This window comes from Hydra viridissima, unplaced genomic scaffold (genome assembly GCF_058129835.1).
Source record: "Hydra viridissima isolate aposymbiotic clone 2 unplaced genomic scaffold, HvirCarnegie_v1 scaffold_5, whole genome shotgun sequence".
NCBI classification, from domain to species: Eukaryota; Metazoa; Cnidaria; class Hydrozoa; order Anthoathecata; family Hydridae; genus Hydra; species Hydra viridissima.
In genome coordinates this window covers 17,701,809-17,723,258 of record NW_028324304.1, presented here as the reverse complement: position 1 = coordinate 17,723,258, position 21,450 = coordinate 17,701,809, and the positions used below count along the sequence as shown (strand labels likewise).

General features: G+C 28.4%; 1 protein-coding gene and 1 long non-coding RNA gene across 5 annotated transcripts; one reads left to right on the top strand and one right to left on the bottom strand.

Moving 5' to 3' along the window:
• Window positions 1–511: 511 nt before the first annotated feature.
• LOC149889083 (uncharacterized) lies at window positions 512–10,930 on the bottom strand. Of its 3 annotated transcripts, XM_090089304.1 has the most exons (6): window positions 10,810–10,930; window positions 8,584–9,494; window positions 7,826–8,029; window positions 7,475–7,605; window positions 2,288–2,365; window positions 512–1,829 (listed from the first exon to the last, which is right to left on the bottom strand). In XM_090089304.1, exons 1-5 carry the CDS (start codon window positions 10,839–10,841, stop codon window positions 2,357–2,359), a joined length of 1,287 nt encoding a protein of 428 aa, XP_089945430.1. In that variant the 5' UTR covers window positions 10,842–10,930; the 3' UTR covers window positions 512–1,829; window positions 2,288–2,356. The 3 variants fall into 3 exon arrangements, with proteins under 3 accessions (XP_089945430.1, XP_089945432.1, XP_089945431.1); XM_090089306.1 differs by lacking the exon at window positions 7,475–7,605; XM_090089305.1 differs by lacking the exon at window positions 512–1,829 and having other exon boundaries at window positions 2,290–2,365; window positions 7,475–7,564.
• A 6,976-nt stretch (window positions 10,931–17,906) lies between these two features.
• Window positions 17,907–20,213, top strand: LOC149889082 (uncharacterized). 2 transcript variants are annotated; one of them, XR_016453028.1, is made up of 3 exons: window positions 17,907–18,446; window positions 18,525–19,472; window positions 19,749–20,213. It is a non-coding gene; the product is annotated as an uncharacterized LOC149889082 (long non-coding RNA). The 2 variants fall into 2 exon arrangements; XR_016453027.1 differs by having other exon boundaries at window positions 17,907–19,472.
• Window positions 20,214–21,450: the final 1,237 nt, after the last annotated feature.

The window sequence follows — 21,450 nt, the reverse complement described above, 5'->3', positions numbered from 1 at the left end:
GATGAAAATTTTGTTTTGCAACTTTTCATATTTGAATAGCTATCTAAAAAAATTAAATCTCTCGAAGAAGTGAAAATATGTAACTAAATTTTTTTGGCTAGAGTTAGTAAAGATATCAGAGATTCAATTGTGCTTTATATCTCAATTCAACTTTTCTGAACAAATTTTTAAGTGTCCAACAAAAATGAAGTTTAAAATATTTTTTCTTAAACTTTGATTTAACGAGGGAATTAGAAAGATAAACCGAACAAAAAGTATTTTTTAAAAGTGATCATTTAAAACTACTAACTTTGGTTCTAACGATATATAGAGGTCTGGGAGAAGTTTTTTTTTTTTTACCGTACAAATGCTTTTATTTTAAAAATGTCTTTAAGAGTATGATTTACGATATATTTTCGAAATTTTTCACTTCATCACTAAATATCTCCAAAACGATTTTTCTTATCCAATGTATTCCTAATAAAACTCCAGCTTCTATGTACGTCCGTTGTTTTAACTATAAAATAATAGATTTTTAGTATATATTGACATTTCATAAAATAATCCATCAAAAATTTTAACATAAAAAAAATCTTAAAACATTTCAAAAAATGATTCAAAATAATATTTTAGATTTCCCATTAAATTAAAGTTTGTTTTAAAAGTGACAAAAGAGGAAGACCTCAGAGAAAAACTACATACAAGTAATTGGAAAATTTTAATTGAAATTCTAAGCCAACGGCAAAAAGGTAGACGCAGGCCTTATACATAGAGAATGTGCTAAAAAAAAACGGCTTTTGTCATAGTTTTGTAACGGTTCATTAAAAGAGAATAAACCGTTCTAAAATCTAAGAAAAAAGTACAAGAACCCGCTGCAGACAGTTGTACGACAATTTGGTTTATAAAACTTTCTGAATTATTGAGTACGATGGAACCGGCATCATGTAGGACTACTAAATTCCTGGGACTTGTAATATATTGCAAAATATAAAGAAGCGGAAAAGAATTTTAAATACTCAAAACATGATATGTTTACTAAAAAAAACTATTGGTTTAGCAAGCTATTTGCAACTGTGGCAAAAAATCAGCATCTTATGTATAAGTCCACACTTTCTAGTCAAATATATGTAAAAAAGCAATGATGGACCTGTGTTTTGGCCTGATTTCGCTTCAAGCCATTATGATAAATAATCATTTCTATAAATTGGCTTTGGAATGGTTTAAACAAAATGACGTGAATGCTGTTGCCTAAAATAGCTAATCCTTGAAATTGCCCAGAATTAAGAATTATTGAAAAGTACTGGGCAATCACTAAACAAAAAATGAAACAAAAAGATATTACAAAAAACACTTTACAGAGACATCAGAGATATAAAAAATTCTCAGAAGAAAGCATTAAATATTTATGATTGAAGTACTGTGCGCAAACTTACGGGGAACTCAAAAGCAAAAGTTATGCTCCCCTGTTTTAAAATACTGTTCCGGTTTCATTAAAGACCTAGAATAGAAATTTGGACAAAGGGAGTATATTAATTTCATTGAAATATTCCATCTTCATTATTGATGCATTAGAAATATCATTTCGTTTTTAAATAACAACTGATGAGTACTTTTTAGTATTTATCATTTTTTTCGTTCTTCTACTCTCACATTTTCGTTTGATGAGATTTTTTTTGTGAGAACAAAATGAGATTATTTACATGATTTAGCTTTTGAACCAACTGCGAATGATAGTGATGGCTAGACTTGTCAAAAGGTAAACTAGTTCTGCCATCAACGCGATTGTATCGTCAGCCAAAAGGGTACATTTGCAAATTTCGTCTGCCGAAAGATCCCAACAATGTTTTTGACTGAAATAACAATGCTTTCAAATTAAACATGTTTTTTAAAAAGCAAAAATGCAAAAATTTAATTATGAAATAGTAAGAATGATTTTAAACATCTACTTTTAGATACGTTTGAAATATATGAATTTTTAAAATCTTTTTAAACTTTAAAGTTTCGGATTATGGGAAATCGTAACAAAAAATTTTGAAATTTTTTAAAACTTTGAAAAAGATTTCATTGATGACTATTCTAAATATATTTTTTTGACAATAGAAATAAATAATATAAAAACCATGAATTCAGCGTGCCTGCCGAAGTTGCAATTTAAACTTTTAAAAAATAGCATTCTAGTGGAACACATCGCTTTCCATAACTACATTTTGCTTTTTTGCAAAACAAAAATGATAAAAAATAGCAAAAATAAATTTAAAAATTGTAAAACACAATAAAGATAACAAATAATATCAACAATAAAACAAACCTGTCAGCACAAATGCATTTTAGACTTCTAAATTATTACTCAGCAAAATGTTCCAGATCTCTCATCACATCAGATGTTCTTAAAATTTAAACAAATGTTATGTTTCGGGCTGTATTTTCAAAATAGGGAAAGCGGATCAGGGGAAAGAGGAGGAGGAGGAGTAGGGGATAATCTTGATGAGAAAGATTATTATTTTAAATAAGAAGTTAAAACCAGCATCGTGACGCTTGAAAATAAAAAAAAAAGGTTTTAAATATTTTATATAACGGCTGTATTTATAAAATATCAGCAGGTATATATTAACGGCTGTATATGTTAAATTAATAACAGTAACACAATAAATAGTTTAAAAAACTAAAAAATGTAATGTAAATAACAAACACTTACAAAAGTAAATAAGAAAAAAAAAATTTTAAATAAATTAAAAATGTTAGATATTAAAAATATTAGCTAATAGATAACAACAACAAAAACTTAAAAATAAATAATAAAATGAAATAATATTAATAAAAATAAGTAACAGTAACAAAATATTAAAATAATATAATATAATAAAAATATCAAAAATTCTATTAAGAAAATATCGAAAAACTTTGAGTAGAAGTCACCTACATAGAATTTGTTTAAAACATTTATTGCAGCTTTCAAGTTAGACATATCGTCAGGTTAGAATTATTTTGTTCTATCTCCCATTTTAAACGTTGAAAGAAAGTTTTTGATTTTTTCTGTAAGTAAAAGTTATTTAAAACTTTACTATTACTTTTTTTAAGAAATGATAATTTATTCTTTAAATAATTTATATTTAAAGAAACTATTTAGAAAAAAAATTTCAAAAAAAAATTTATTTTAAAAGTAATCTTACTTAGTAAAATTAACAATTCATTTTCTCCCAACGTTTAAAATTGGAGATAGAACAAAATAATTCTAACCTGACGATATTGAAAACAAACCGCTTTAGTCAAAAAAAGAAACACACATCCAGTTTCAAAAGGAAAAATTTGGGAGGAGCTGAATGTTAGAGGTTAAGGTGCCCTGAACTTGAAATAAAATAATTTTATTCTAAAAAAGCTTTTCGGAGCTTAGTCGAAAATAGCCAATTTGAAAATAAATAAAAAAATTTATTTTGATTTTACAGCTTTGTTTTTCTTAGTAATCGCAAACATGTAATATCTTATAACTCCGTTCAGTCAGAAATTTCATTCAGTCATTTCAGTCAAATTTGTTTATTTTTTTTAGTAAAGAATAACTCTTCACCCCAATTTTTTAAAATATGGTATGATAAAACTCTTAGCTCCAATTTTTGACAAAATGATATGTATTCGACTGTTAATTACCAAACCAAAAAAATAAAACGTCTAATAAAACCAAAATGTTTCACAGCCATTTTGAAACATACCCCAAATTTAATTTCTCATTTTCTATATTGCAGATACTTTAACATACTATCAAAAAATCAAATTGAATCTAAATTCTTCAATATGAATTTAAACAAGTTTATAAATAAAGTATCTTAAAAACAATCTTGTAGAGAAACTAAATTAGTTTTGAAGAAACTGAATTATTTTAGCTTATATCATTTCTAAAAAAATTAGCTAACCTTGCTCTCTGACCGACAAACACATGCGTAATTCTTATTACTACAGGATAGAGGTTTGAATATTACTTTTACATACGAAAACAAAATATAAAGAAAGATAAAAAATAAAGATAAAATATAAAGGTAAAATGTAAAGATAAAATGTAAATCAAGATAATTGATTTACATACATACATACATACATACATACATACATGCATACATGCATACATGCATACATGCATACATGCATACATGCATACATGCATACATGCATACATGCATACATGCATACATGCATACATGCATACATGCATACATGCATACATGCATACATGCATACATGCATACATGCATACATGCATACATGCATACATGCATACATGCATACATGCATACATGCATACATGCATACATGCATACATGCATACATGCATACATGCATACATGCATACATGCATACATGCATACATGCATACATGCATACATGCATACATGCATACATGCATACATGCATACATGCATACATGCATACATGCATACATGCATACATGCATACATGCATACATGCATACATGCATACATGCATACATGCATACATGCATACATGCATACATGCATACATGCATACATGCATACATGCATACATGCATACATGCATACATGCATACATGCATACATGCATACATGCATACATGCATACATGCATACATGCATACATGCATACATGCATACATGCATACATGCATACATGCATACATACATACATACATACATACATACATACATACATACATACATACATACATACATACATACATACATACATACATACATACATACATACATACATACATACATACATACATACATACATACATACATACATACATACATACATACATACATACATACATACATACATACATACATACATACATACATACATACATACAATTCCAAAGATCTACAATAACCAAAAGGTAGTTTATAATTACGCGATCATTATAACTCTAGGTTTTGAATTAGATTTTAAAATCATTATTTAGAAATATTAACTTCCAGTGGAAAACCATCAGCTTCATGTCAAACTTTCATCAGATTTAGAAGTAAGCTTGATTTCCAATAAAAAAAAATGATTCTAGAAAGCGAATCCTGATTAGTCTTCAAAAACAAAAGGATTAAAAGCAGTCAAAAGGTAAACCTCAACAAAGATTCAGCCGATAATAAGACATTTAGATCCCAGGTTCTTATCCAATTTGCTGTTGCAAATTCTGATGCGTAAATAACTTTTAGAAACGAGGATGAGTGACAGTTTCTCATCACAGAGAAAAAATGTCTCGTAGATTTGAAGGTGAGGAAGCGTGCTCATATGTTGTGTACATTTTTTTTTGTGTGCAAAGACGATGAAGAATGATTATGATGTCAGAGCAGTAACTTTTTCAAGATGCTCCATTACACATTAGAAAAAAGAAATCACAAATGTTAAAAAGTTTTAACCAAGGCACCTCTACTTCGATGGGATGGTAAGTTGTTGATTTGCATAAATTGCTTTCTAAGCCAAATGGGAACAACATTTTGTAGACAGATATGAAAAAAATGCAGAATTAAGAAGAAAACTCAAAAGCTTTTAAACATAACCTTGTGAACCTGTGATGCCTCTCCTTCATAAGCAGACAATCTCACTAAGGATATAGCATTTCTTAAAACTAATCTTCAAGAATTATCCCTCACGAAGCTCTTGATATCTTTGTTACTTCTATTAAGAATTTGAAAGACTACCCTAAATTAGACCCAATTTAAAGGCGTGCTTAAAACAATGCAATCAGTGAGAATGCTAACAACCGACAAAAAAAAGGTCAAAGTAGTAGCTGAGCAATTACAATCATTTTATCATCTCATTATTTTAAAAAGATTATGGAAAAATTAACTAAAAGAATAACAAATAAAATAACAATCAAATAAGAATTATTCGAAGAGCATGTTAATCTTAAAAGGGAGTTGAATTGCTTTTTCAAAGAATATATAAATGGAATCTGCAATGGACACTATACCCAAAGCTCACACGAGGTGAAGTTTACAGAGCCAGCTGCAAGGTCATTAATGTCATGAAAATCGGGACATTTAGAAGTTATTTCAAACTTGTGAAAAGAGTGAACATTTACGTTTCTGCAACACAAAATAATATAAGAGCTGATTATATATATATATATATATATATATTTATATATATATATATATATATATATATATATATATATATATATATATATATATATATATATATATATATATATATATATATATATATATATATATATATATAGGGGATCATGGGGTAAGATGACGAATGGGGCAAGATGAAAACATATTGCTATCTTCAAAACTCAACTAAATATAAAATCTGACTATAGCTGAGAGGGAAGTAGATTACATCTACTAGATTTATTTATGCTTTCTTTATAAATATTATTTTCGGAATCAAAGATAATTATAAAATGTATTTTCCTATATTAAGGAAAAAAAAATTTATCCACTTGTATTTGATTTATTTCATCATTACATCACCAGCCAAAGGTAAGCAAGAATTTCTCATTTAGTTTCTTCAATTTGGAAGCCATACAAGTAGTATTAAGCTATGATAACTTGTTTATGTAGAACTCTGAGTCATTTTGAAGATTAAGTAGCCTAGGGGCAAGATAAACGGGGCAAGATGACTAGTTTTTCGTTTCGCCAAAGTACATGTTTTACCATAAACCTGTAATGTAATAATTTTTGTGTAGCTTAGTCATTATTACATTGCTTTATTATGCATTAAAATATTTTGTTTGACATTTGCTTTATTTTGTTGTGTTGGAATTTGCTATGAACTGATTAGTAGACTTTTTTTTGCACTGCCCTATATAAATGTTTGATTGTTTAAAAAATTACATAACCATTTTTATTACATATCTTATTAACTAGAATTTATGATACCGTGTTAATTGAGAAGGTAATGGTATAATGGAATTTACTTTTTTTAAAGTCACCATTTTGCCCCGCATACGGGGCAAGATTATAATTTGAGGTGACTTTGGTTAATGAGTTTTTTCCAGGATATTTTTAATTTTTGTATGGTTTTTTTTTATACATATGTGACGCAAAATAATTTTTTTTCCACTTTTTGATAGAGTTTTACTTATTGAAACAGTTATTGAGTAAGGTATAAGTGCTTTTCAAAACATTCGGCATCTTGCCCCATGTTCCCCTATATATATATATATATATATATATATATATATATATATATATATATATATATATATATATATATATATATATATATATATATATATATATATGTAATTATCATTTAAATCAGTTTTTAAATACACCCTAATAATCATTATGCAACAGTTAAAACAAGAAAGTTTGGTAAGAAAAATTTTACACTCCATGTAAAAAACTAATTCTATTGAGTTTTTATTGTGTCTTGAAAAATAGTCAATAAATGGCTTACGTTTTATTTAAATAAAAAATTTTATAAAAAATTTTATTTAAAACAATATACGCATAATCATACACACACACATCATATATATAAAATGTTTCTATCTATAAAACAATTATGCCTTAGATTTAAATTTGGAAACATGATACTCGCAAGCGTCAACAGTTGCATTTAAGTTGCTCCAATCAATCAGTGTGCGTAAGTTCAAATGCTGTATGAAAACAGGCCTAATAATGTTGTGTTCGAAACATCCTTAAAAAATATATCTATCAAATCAGTTTACGAAGCTTAAAAACAAGTAAAGTAGTTTTAACTCAGATATATCGTTTTAACAAACTTTTCTCATTTTGTGCGGAGGATAGAATAGCATTAAGCTAGATTTATTTTTCGGAGAGGGGGTTGGAGTATTTTAGGAACTGTCATATAACCTCATCAGGAAACTTCAATGGTAACCAAAACTTATTGTTAGTACCTAGTAACTTTGTTCTTGCTAATGTAGGACAGGTATTAGGTAATATTTCTGTTGGATGAGCTGGAGAATAAGTGGTTGATGAAGTGGTGATTGAAGTGCTGGTTGAAGTGCTGGTTGAAGTGCTGGTTGAAGTGCTGGTTGAAGTGCTAGTTGAAGTGCTACTTGAAGTGCTGGTTGAAGTGCTGGTTTCATTAAAACAGAAATCTAAAAAAACTTCTTTTATGTTATTTTTGTTGTTATTTCTATTGCAGTTATTGTTCTCAATGCAAATCTTATCTTTACTTATCATTGTTTTTTTATAACAACTCATTAAAAGTCTTAAAATAAGTAAAAACTTATATTTATTGACAAATTAAAAGTTTTTAAAAAATCATATTAAATAGTTTTCCATAAATATTTTTGCAATAGTCTTTTGATAAACTCAACTGTTTAACCGTATTCTTTGAATAAATCGTAAATTTCAGTTAAATTAATTTTGAATACAATTTCAAAATTATACAAAAAGTTTTCAAATTAAATATACGAATAAAGAAAACGAAATTAAGATTTTTATTTTCACCTTATAAAATTTATTTTAAATCTTCTTTGTCAATTTATTAGAAGCTTACGAAGGTAAATAAATCATTTGATAAGAAATTAAACTTTAGCTCAAAAAGTTTTGAAGAGCGCATTTTGTTAAAATAAATTTCAAAAATGAATAAAATCTTAGTTTACATCTTCCGTTTAAAAGATTTCACTCATCAAAAAATGATCATTACCTTCGACAATCAAATGTTTCAAATAGATTTTCCTTCCTATAACTTCATCAGAACAAAAGCCAAAAATTTCCAACCTTTTGATAGCTGTCGCAATACTACAACCACATATTAGTGGATTTCTATGTAAATAAAGTTTATTTAAAGATGAAGGTAACGACTTAAATGCGTCGGATTGGATCGTCGATATGTTGTTGTAACTTAAATCAAGGGACTTTAATGAAATTAATGGTTTAAATGAGTCAGATGGAATGGTGGATATTTGGTTGTTAGATAAAATAAGAGATGTTAGTGAAGTTAATGGTTGAAATGCGTTAGATGGAATAGTGGATATTTGGTTGAAATGTAAAAAAAGGTGTCCTAATGAAGTTAGTGATTTAAATGCGTTTGATGGAATAGTGGATATTTGGTTGGCAGATAAATAAATGTGTGTTAATAACGTTGATGATTTAAATGCTTCAGATGGAATAGTGGATATTTGGTTGGCAGATAAATAAAGGTGGGTTAATGAAGTTAATGGTTCAAAGGCGTCGGATGGAATAGTGGATATTTGGTTTGAATGTAAAGAAAGGTATGTTAATGAAGCTAATGGTTTAAATGCGTCAGATGGAATAGTGGATATTTGGTTGCTAGATAAATGAAGGTGTGTTAATGAAGCTAATGGTTTAAATGCGTCAGGTGGAAAAGTGGATACTTTGTTGGAAGATAAATCAAGTCTTCTTAATGAAGTTAACAACTCAAATGCGTTGGAAGGAATTGTTGATATATCATTTCTTCCTAACAATAGCTCTGTTGTTGTAGATGCAATTCCTCTAGGTACGTATGTCAAACCACGGCTTTCACAATTTACAATTGAAGAAGTGCATGTGCACGGTGGTGGGCACATTGATGCGCAAAACATCGTCAATTGAAACCTAAGGAAAATGTACAGCAAAAAGAGTTGCTTGAAATTAATAAAAATAGTTTCATTGGCATAGTGTTCTCGCAGCGTTTTGTTTGTGGAACTGCCATACTAACATAATGTGAACTAAATGTGAAAAGGAACTTTTTTTTTCAAAAGTACTATTTTTTATTTTATTTGAGTCATATCATTTTTTAACTTTTAGCTGTTTTAACATCATTTTAGGCCAGATGTGAATTAATGCACTGAGTTTGCCCACGCTCTTATTCTCTGCAAAAGATATACGGAACGAAACGATACTAGTTAGGTTCGCGAATATTTATGAGTTTTTTCTATTTTTAACTATATTTGGATTTTACTTAAGAGTTGAGATAAAAGTGTTGGAAATGAGATTTGTTATGTTTTTTCATATATGTTAATTTTATTTTAATACTGAAGTAGTTTAAACAGTTAAACAATGTGTGGAACTTTGGCTTTTCCCAAATGTCTGTTATTTCGATTATCAACTTGGTGACCCCAAGAAAAGTAAGCTCCACATTTAAATGCCAAGAAATGCTCTTAGATTATGAAGATTCGTTACTTAATGATAAGACCTTAACAGGTCGCTAGCATTTTAGCAAGATGCACACGATAGGTTTAGTTAAATGGACATGGAACGTTATTTTACTCCAAGAAAGCAGTCGAGTTGTAAACCTATAACTAAAACAAAAAGAACTCTCTGTATAGCACTGAAAAATTTTATACAGTTTTGTATAATGATAAAGTTTTTTGATTGTCCTAGCTTTTCAGCCGATGAGAACTCATTAATGACAGCAAAATAGTAAATGAATAGTTGGACAGTTGAAATAGTAGATAGTTTGTTGTAACATTGTTAACGCTTAACTCAGAGAAAAATTGTTAAATTAAAAGCTAAATATATTTTTATATAAAAAATAAATTTTTAGTATAGAAATATAATTGATTGTAACATATCATTAAATGCGTTTCTCAGTAATAATTCAAAATATAAACTGGAAAATTCCGGGAAATCTAGTTTGTCTCGGTGACCGTTTGGCACTCCACTGAGGTTGGCCCCCGGGGTTTGACAGAATCCATTTCCTCCTCCCATCTCCCTTCCTTGCTACGCAATTATTTAGTTGTCCATGTTTTTTTTGTTTTAAATACCTTCTAATTAATAAATTTTTACCAATAAATTTTTTATCTTTTGTTTGTAACTTTAAAAAGAAATCGTCAGCTTCAAAAATTACAATATATTTTTTAAATGATTTTTAGGTTTCGGCTGCTTTTTTTAGAAAGTTTTTCAGACATAAAACGAAAAGCTAACTTACATTACGAAGCAGAAGACGTAAAGAAGATTCATCTTTAGATAAAAGTAAAACTGTGTCAACTAAGTTGAAATATATAGATTTTTTAAATATATTTTTGACTGGTTTGCAATAGGGTATTACACGTTCTTTGTTTTATTATATTTATCTGAAACAAACACAGCAAACCTTTTAAGTATGCTGTGTTTGTTAAAAAGACTTAACATTAGAAAACACTTGAGAACACAATAGAATAAAATACTCTCGACACAAAATGTTTCTATTGATTTTTTGCTGCATTCAAAGATTTTTTCTCTTCTTGATCTTGTAGCTGATGAAAAAGGTCTCCATACTGAGTTCTTTAATTGGGAAAGTAGCTTCACATTTTACGCACATGCTTTACTTTTATCAGAAGCGCGACTAACTTTTAATCCAAAGTTTAATCTCCGCATAATTTACTCGAAAATAAACTTCATTTTTTCCTGTGTGCCGTCGGAATGGACGAAGAGATTCCATTCTACGTTAACTTTTAAGCTGCAAGCTATTGTGAGGAGGGAGAACTAAAATAAAAAAACGATCAAAAAATTTTTACAAAAGATGAGGTCTCTATCCTAAGTTCTTTAATTGAGAAAGTAGCTTCACATTTTACACCCAAGCAGTACGTTCAGTTAAATTGCAACTAATTTCAATCTCCGGATTACTTGCTCTAAAATAAACTCCTTTTTTCAGTGTGCTGTTGGAATGGACGAAGAGATTCCATTCTGCATTAACGCTTAAGCTGCAAAGTATCAGATCACTTTTTGAGGTTTTAAATAAATCTTTAACGAAAGGCATTCATTTATTTGGTGTTTGTAACCAAGTAACGTCATCAGTCTTTTTACATCACTCAAGTTAAATAAATCCCTTATGAAATATAAGAAGATCGTCTTCTATTTGGTCATCTGTGGAAAGATGCAGCTGTTGTGCTTTCAACCAAACGTTTCCGTTCTGTTTACTATAAACAAGAGGGTTTGTTTTGCTGTTAGAGAGAACCTTGTTGAGATAAATTGACTTATTTTTGACACGGTTACTCCCGGAGAGATTGCCATAATTGAAGAGATACTAACTTTATCTCACTAAATTTTAACAAATTTCAGTTGTTGTAAAGTTAGTTCAGATTTTACTATTTCAAGGAGTTTCAGAAAAGAAAGCTAAAAAGTCAGCAGAAGGAATTTAGCATTAGCAACAAAACTCACATCACAAAGAAAAATTGTTTTAAAGATGCTCAAGGACATATAACATGTCGTCATATTTTTCATAATACAAACTGGATCTTTTTTTCACTTTATTTTGATTTATGAAATGTTCTAAGCAACAACAAAAAAAAAAAAGAAGTGTTACTCATTAAAATCTGTGTATTCTAAACGCTTGAAAAAATCCTTAAGTTTGCTAAAAAAGTTTGTCAACCACAACATCCGAAAAGTTTGAGCCACCCGGAATTGCGACTCACCCTGATCCATAACAAATATATATAAAAAAAGTATTTAGCATTTGCGTGAGCATTTACAGTACATCAACTCTTGCATGGAGTTAAGTGCAAATAAACTTAAAAAGAAAAAGACTGCAGGCTCAATCAACAAAATCAAAATTAATAATTAAATTTTGCTGATTGTTTTTATTGCTCTCAAGTATTTTACTTAGCAAATTTGAAAAAAATAAAAACCCTGGGAAAACTCTAAATTCTTTTGTTTGATATTGTGTTGAGGGAGTGTTTGTTTGAGATGGGTGTTGAAGGATAGGGTGGGAAAGGTATTGTGGATTTGTTCAGTGTGCCTATGCGAAATTTGTTAAACAATCATCTACATTGGAGTTTATAAAGAAGTTTCGATTGACAATTAAACCAGTTTTCTATAAATAATTTTATTTTACATTGGCTGTATGTATATATATGTGTGTGTGCTTGTGTACGTGTGTGTGTATGCTTGTGTACGTGTGTGTGTGTGTATGTGTATGTGTGTATGTGTGTGTGTATGTGTGTGTGTATGTGTACATAGCAGCCGAGAGAAATTTCGGGCCCCGGAGAGGTTTTCTTAAGGGACCCTCATTATGATCAATTATATACTCAGGACCAAAAGAAGCGTGCTCTGGGCATTGAAAAATAAAAGTAAAAAATAATTAAATCTTTTAAAAGTCAAGGGTGTAAATTTTTTGAAAATTATTTTAAAAAATTTGTTTGTACACACATGGGGACCCGGGATTCTTCACCGTCCACCCTTCCCCCTCTCGGCGGCCACATAATGTGTATGTGTGTGTGTGTGTGTGTGTGTGTGTGTGTGTGTGTGTGTGTGTGTGTGTGTGTGTGTATGTGTGTATGTGTGTGTGTGTGTATGTGTGCGTGTGTGTGTATGCGTGCGTGTGTGTGTGCGCAATCATACTAAATGTGTGCATATGGTCGCTTACTTGTCTGGCAGTTTTCATTACCAATATTTTGAAATTTTCAGCTGAAGTAAGCTTTACACCTAAGTAAACTTAGTATTTGAGACTTGAGTTCTCTATTAAAGTTCATTTTTATAATAAATTGAAAGGCATTTTTTTTTTTAACTTTTAAATTTATTTTGTAGACATTCTTTTTAATACCAAAAATGAAATAAAACAAATGCTAGAAATTTATAAAACGTGTATTTTAGTGTGTATATATATATATATATATATATATATATATATATATATATATATATATATATATATATATATATATATATATATATATATATATATATATATATATATATATATATATATATATATATATATGTTAGGGTGGGTCGATTTTTGGTAAATCTACAATTAAGCGGCCTAAAATAATTTTACATTTTTGCTTTTTGCGCTCTCGTTCGCGGAGACATACATGGGCTATCTATTAAAAGTAAATTAGATAAGTTTCAAAGTAGTTTTTTTAATTACTTTTTTTTTTCTAATTTCGGAACTGTGTACTCTTTATATTACCTTTTTTATTGTTATTATGTTATTTTTATGATATTGTTATTATCTTGTTACTCTATATGCTGTGTGTACATTTGTTTTTGATTAGTTATTCATTATAGTTAAAGAAAATAGGTTAATATAACAATTGTTCATGCTGATGTGATTTTTAAAAGATATGTGGCCCAAGTTAGGCGCAAAAACGTTTTCCCTAACTTGAACAGAAGTTACGTTACCGGAGGTTAAAAAGGAAATAATTTAATAAGAATTTATACAATTTCGAAATCTTGTCAGCCAAATAAACGGGCCAGGTTAGGCGCCCCTAATATGATCCGAAATTACGCTACCGATAACAAAATTAGAATCCACTTAACAAATATTTCTTAAATTCGGAAGCCGGTAAAAAACGAGCAAGATGGGGACTTTATACTTATAAATATTCCTTAGATATCGCTAATTTACACCCAAAAAATCACAAAATGAAATTGAAGAATGTATTTTTTTAAAATTAGAAAGCTTTTTGATTAAAAGTGTTTACCAAAAAAGATGTTAGTCGACGCGCTTAACAAGCCTAACCCTAAACCCGCCCCTGATATAGTAATTTAAAATCAAGCGCGCTGCACAACTTTTATTTTATCAACTTCAAAAGTTTATTTAGTTTTTAAAATCACTCATGCGTGCATACAATTAATCTATTTTAACACATTTCTTTACTCTCCACCGTATTTTTTAAAAGAAAAATTTTAAATTATTTTAGGCCGCTTAACTGTAGATTTACCCAAGTTTTTTTTTAACTTTAAATTTATTTTTAGACTTATAACTTATGTTAGAAATTAACAAAATGTGTATTTTATTATATATATATATATATATATATATATATATATATATATATATATATATATATATATATATATATTCCATGACTGATGAAGTCATGGAATATATATATATATATATATATATATATATATATATATATATATATATATATATATATATATATATATATATATGTATATATATATATATATATATATATATATATATATATATATATATATATAATAAATATAACTTATGCTAGAAATTAACAAAATGTGTATTTTATTATATATATATATATATATATATATATATATATATATATTCCATGACTGATGAAGCCACATCAAATTATAATTGCATTGCATTTTCGTTTATACAATTTGCTTAAGCAATTTTGTCTTATTAAATTTATTTAAATAAAAATTTAATTTCATACTAATATAATTATAAAATACATTCAAAATATAGACTAGAAAAAGACATAGGTTATATTACTTGAAAAATCTATGCATTAGTTTTATATTTTATAATGAAATCGGAAGTTTGAGAAGTGCAATTATAAATTGTTATTTAAGTGTATAAAAAAGTATATAATAAATTACATAATAAAATTATGACACAATTTGTATACAAATATTGTACGCAATGTTGATAAGGTTTGTATTCTGGTTTTGTCAACAGATTTAAGTTTATTATTAAATTAAAACAGTAAATTTAAAAATGTTGACGATTGCGTGCTAAATGAAACATAAAAAATTTAAAAAAGATGTATTTAAAGTTTTAATATAGATTTGATTCAATTTAAATTGGAAAACAAATTACATTTAGATGATATAGTTAAGTTGCTGGTGGAAGTCAAAAACGGAATGATGTCAAATAGCTTCAAATTCAATGTATTTTACAATAATAAAATGCTATTTCAAAGCATTTTGATTTTTAGATTGCAATAGTTAAATCCAAATTGCCTGAAAATATAATTTTGCAATTGCAAACATTTGAACAGGTGCAAAATTTTGAAAAGAAATCGCGAAAGTCCATGCTGAACAAGTTGCTGATAGTGAGTTTTTTGTTTTAATGACAAACTTAAACTATTTTTTCTTTGATTTTAAGTTAGACATTATGTTTAGACACAATATCTTGGTCTTCAAGGAGGTGTTACTTTGAAAGAGACTGTCAGACGAATAATGAAAATGGTCATTACTGATTATTTTGTAAGCAGTTTTAATTTCATGGGCCATGGAAATAAACATGCTTTTTCTGTCCTACAGCTTAAGGATATCGTTTGCAGTTAGTAAATAATTATATGTATATTATTTGAGTAAATTGAAAAAATTTGCTATTATTGTTTGAAAAAGAGTATTTTTGTGAAAAAAGACTTTAGTTTACATGTTGTCAAGTGACATTTGTCTTGCAAAACTAGTATCTTGTGATCAAATAGTTCTGTTAAAATGCTTATCAGTGCTTATGTTCTTTTTTAATAACATTTATCAAAAATAAACCAATAAAAATCTGAATTCATGTGCAAGCAAAGAATCAAAAAAACTTATTTTAGAGGACTCACACCACTGACTTGTGGTCTTTTCAGATATACAAACTATTATATCACAGCTTTATAAATGCTATTGTAAAAATACGATGGTAACAACATAGTAATGAGTCCTAAAGTTTCCACTTTCACAAAATTTGTTAGCTTTAGGGTTATATTTTATGGAAATTATTTATGATCTTTTGGCTGTAGTATGTGTTTTAACCAGTATTGAATATAAAAAGTAATAGAATAATTGAAAGTGGAAAATTTCCTTAGTATAAGTTGTAATTCAGTGGCATATGTAATTTCATATGCTGATATGTGACAAGTTATTAATCTTTTAAGTATTTTTTGAAACGAAACTAGTATTGATATAGTATATTTTGACTGCTTTGCAAACACAAAGGGTTTATAGTATATTTATAAATTATACAGATTCTGTCTGTGCAAATCCCATGACAAAAGAAGCCAAAAACGCTGAAATTGAGTCAGCTATAAAAACATGGCTGCGTGTTTCATCTGATTGAGGTGGAGGTCGTAAAAGGCAAGAGGAGACCAAGAAAGTGTTGCCTGGGATAAATGCAGAGGATTTTTTTAAGCGATAATTATAAAGCTTCGATAAAATTCGCATTTTTTATGTTTGAGGTGTTATTTTTGTTTATTCTTCTAGGGATGCAAAGCGTGCAAAACCTTCAACAAATGAAGCAAAAAATGCATAATACGAAATATCTAAAATTAGCACAATTTGATATATATACACACACATACATACATTCATACATACATACATACATACATACATACATACATACATACATACATACATACATACATACATACATACATACATACATACATACATACATACATACATACATACATACATACATACATACATACATACATACATACATACATACATACATACATACATACATACATACATACATACATACATACATACATACATACATACATACATACATACATACATACATACATACATACATACATACATACATACATACATACATACATACATACATACATACATACATACATACATACATACATACATACATACATACATACATACATACATACATACATACATACATACATACATACATACATACATACATACATACATACATACATACATACATACATACATACATACATACATACATACATACATACATACATACATACATACATACATACATACATACATACATACATACATACATACATACATACATACATACATACATACATACATACATACATACATACATACATACATACATACATACATACATACATACATACATACATACATACATACATACATACATACATACATACATACATACATACATACATACATACATACATACATACATACATACATACATACATACATACATACATACATACATACATACATACATACATACATACATACATACATACATACATACATACATACATACATACATACATACATACATACATACATACATACATACATACATACATACATACATACATACATACATACATACATACATACATACATACATACATACATACATACATACATACATATAAAGATAAATATAAGTGTGTGCTTTTACAATATTTTTGTATTTAGTTCTTTTAACGAAGGAATTAATATCACAGAATTCTCTTTAAAGCTAGTGATCGCTTAAATAATATAATATAGCTATTTTATTTAAATTTTATTTATTTTTACTTAAAGTTTACATTATAAACTTTTTTTGCCATGTCTACAGTTTTAAAAAGTAATATATAAATGACAAAAAAATAAGTAAACAATAATCCTATAAACATACAATACTTATACAACAAACAACCTATATTAAATGTATTATATAGTTATAATTATTTATTTTAATAATATGGTTATTGTTTTCTTATTTGATTGAGTCTATCAAATATACCTTTATTGGTATACCTTACTATAGAATATATATTTTATACATGTCATATATAACTTAGTTGTAATTTTTCCGGACAGTTCATAATTAGCTATTCATCAGCTTATTCATCATAACAGGGTAAATTGCTAACGTCATTTTTACGTCTTTGTTTACGTCATGCCGATGAGCAGCCGCCCATCAAAAATACATAAAAACTACATCTGCAGCCGATTAAATGCGGACCTCGCGCCGATATTATTTTTACGTTTTTGTTTACGTCTTGCCGATGAACAGCCGCCTATCAATATTACATAAAATTTACATCTGTAGACGATTAAATTTGGACGTCGCGCCGATACCGGGCCGATGCTAGTGTGTTTTCTGGGATTTTCTTTCAGGTAGAAACTGAATTGCAACAAATATAGAATCTTCCTGGAGAGACTTCAACTTAACTAAGCTTTTTAGGTTTTCTCTAGAGTTCCAATAACTGATGGATATATTTTAATGCTAATCATTGGTATGAGTTGATTGATCTCACTGCTTCAGACGTTACGGAACCTTCTACTACGCAACGTTTTACAACTGAAGAAATTCAATATAAGAAATTCTCCTTATGAGAGAATTTTAGAGAAGAGATTTTGAGTAATCATCCTTTTAGAGAAAATCATATAAGAAAATAATTTTTGGAGTTTTTAAAGAGAACTTTATGAGATGAATTGTATCACGCTCCCATCAACATCTGCGTTACACATTGACAGCCCAAACTCACCGTATCACGTTCTATACCAGCGCTACTCTCACACTCAGATCGCTGTCGTTACACAATATGCGACACGCTACCATTACATTCTATTCCCGCGCCATTAGCACTTACGTCACGAACGGGACACGACAGAAAATAATAAAACCCAGCTCTCTCAAAATAGTATCTACTAAGTCCTACGTTAGAGTTGTTAAACTTGGTGGGTTTTGCGGTTGAAAATACCCACAACCGAAATAAATTGGACAAACATTACTGGCAGAAAAGGGTATGTCTGGATAAAAACAAATAGAATGGTTGGCAACTTTTTTCACTTCAATGACTGTTATTCTAAGAGACTATATGCCAACTAGTCAGCTTAACCATGTAGCTTTTGTGATGTACATATATCTAATATATAACATTTCTTCATGAAAAGTGATTTTCTTTATTGATCGGGATTTAGGTGGAGAGTAATATTTGAAGATATTTTTGTCTGATAATGATGTTGGTGACTCGATTGCTTCCATGGAACAATTCTTTGTTGATTCTTATCGCCCATTGTAACAAACCTTAGTCTTGCTCATGTGAAGATAGTCGTAGAAGTTGGATCATTTTGGCCAATATGGCTGCATCAAAGAAGCTTTTTAAAGCTCAAAAGTTTTTGTTACCAATATTCCTTTAGGTATATTTTTGGAACTCCTTTGAGTTGGTTTTCGGTAAACAAGCTGCCATTTACCAATAGTTCACTTTACTCTTTTTTTTTTTTTTTTGTATTCCATGAACAGTATTCTGGTAAAAAAGCACTTCTTTTACGGCTTTTATGTGGCTCTTCTTTGTTAAGCATAAGGAAATATGAATGTTTCGATTGTGTTGAGAGAAACTACTCTTCATCAATCTTAATATAAATATATATGCTCTAAAAATAAACGTTTTCAGAAGATTTTTTCTTTTCTTTTAGATGAAACATCTGCGAAAAACTGATCTTCACTACACTGCCTTTCAGCTATTTGCTAAATTTTGCCGTTCAAATACTTCTCTTATAAAGTTGTACCAGTCCATAACGGTTTTTCTGGAGAGCTAAAAATCTCGAATGATTAGTTCTCGTGTAAATTCAAAGCATCGCAACTACAACAACAAAATTAGTGTTTAATGGCGGATAACTTCTTTTAAAAAATAAACGTTGGCGCACAACTTGACTAAAATTGTCTACATTACTGTGACATCTCGATTTGCTTAGTTTTGATTGCAGATGTTCAATGAGGTGGCATGTTGGAGATTGAACAATTTACGTTTGCTTTTACATATTGCGTCAAATACAAACAAGCCTCATAAAGTAGAAAGGATGACAAGCCAACGTCGTAATGAATAAAAAAGTAAATATTTAGGAAAATTGAAATTCAATTTTAGGAAAAAGTTCCATAAAGATAAAGTTGTGTTTTGTATGTGACAAATTTAGTATAAGTTAAAAATCACGTGACCAATTACTAACAATTTTAAGTATCCGGATTCAAATATTTCCCTTCTTACGAAAAAAACAATCTCTTAGTTCGAGATTACAATATTTACACCGCCAAACTCGTATGCTAAGGCTGCAAAATATTGTTGAAAAGAGATGTAATGATTCTCTTGAAATTACAATTTGAAATAAAGAGGAAATGTTTTAAATACCTTACAATTAAAGAATTTTTCTTACCGGATTCGATTGGAATGCTTCAAAGTTTCTTTTATTAGAAAATAACTTTTCTTGTGAAAATATGAGCAAAATAGAAATGGTGATTATTTATTAAAGAGAAACATTTTAATCAGAACATATGGTTTGTGTGATCCCAGTCATCTGCCACACTGTAAATATTAATAATACACATAAGCAGTATTAATTTGAAAATCTCAAACCAATTTTTCCCCTTCAATTTGAAGTATAACAATGAATTTTAAATGATTTCTATGAAAATGTATATATAAGATTTTTCAAATCAATTTTAAAAAATTGAAATTTTTAAGTATTTAAGAAACTTCCCTTTTAAAAAGTGCATCTATTTCTTAAGACATAATTTTATATTTCAATAAGACATATTTTTTAAAGAAGAAACATCTCACAAAATGCTGAAAAGCAGACTTTATGCAAAAGCAAATTATCTTCAAAGAAACTGAACATTGGTCTGGTTAAATAAACAACTTTAAACTTAAATCATATAATCCCTCGACGCTTCATTACTTTAAATTTGTATTATCATTGTTACATTTCCTTCCTACATTTTTGCCGGGTAATAACCCCTGTGTTTGGACAGCACTTGGTGTGCAACTGTTCCTTTTTTTTTTTCTTACGAGATTTACAATGCTAAAATTAACCCTAAACCTGCTCTCCTTGGTTTTAACCAGTTTTCTATGTTCCTTTAAATTAGCTAATCTAATATGAAGTGGACCGGTTGCTTCTATATTTGCTCTTTGTCTAAATATAAAGCTGAAACCTTTTTTGTTAATACTTTTTCCTTTTTATACGAGCAGTCAATGTGGTCATCATATATGCACTCCAACTAATCATCGGTTTTGGTTTTTCCGCTAATTACGAATAATAGCAAATAATAACGAATAATAACGAATAATAACAAATAATAATAACGAATAATAACAAATAATAACGAATAATAACGAATAATAAC

Excerpts from the sequence above, each read along its gene's own strand:
- LOC149889083 (XM_090089304.1), bottom strand. The coding sequence starts at position 10,841 with ATGAATCTTCTTTACGTCTTCTGCTTCGTAAT. Across the intron at positions 8,030-8,583 it reads GAAACATTTGATTGTCGAAG|ATTTCTGTTTTAATGAAACC; the intron begins GTAATGATCATT and ends AAGTTTTTTTAG. Across the intron at positions 7,606-7,825 it reads AGCAAGAACAAAGTTACTAG|GATGTTTCGAACACAACATT; the intron begins GTACTAACAATA and ends ATATTTTTTAAG.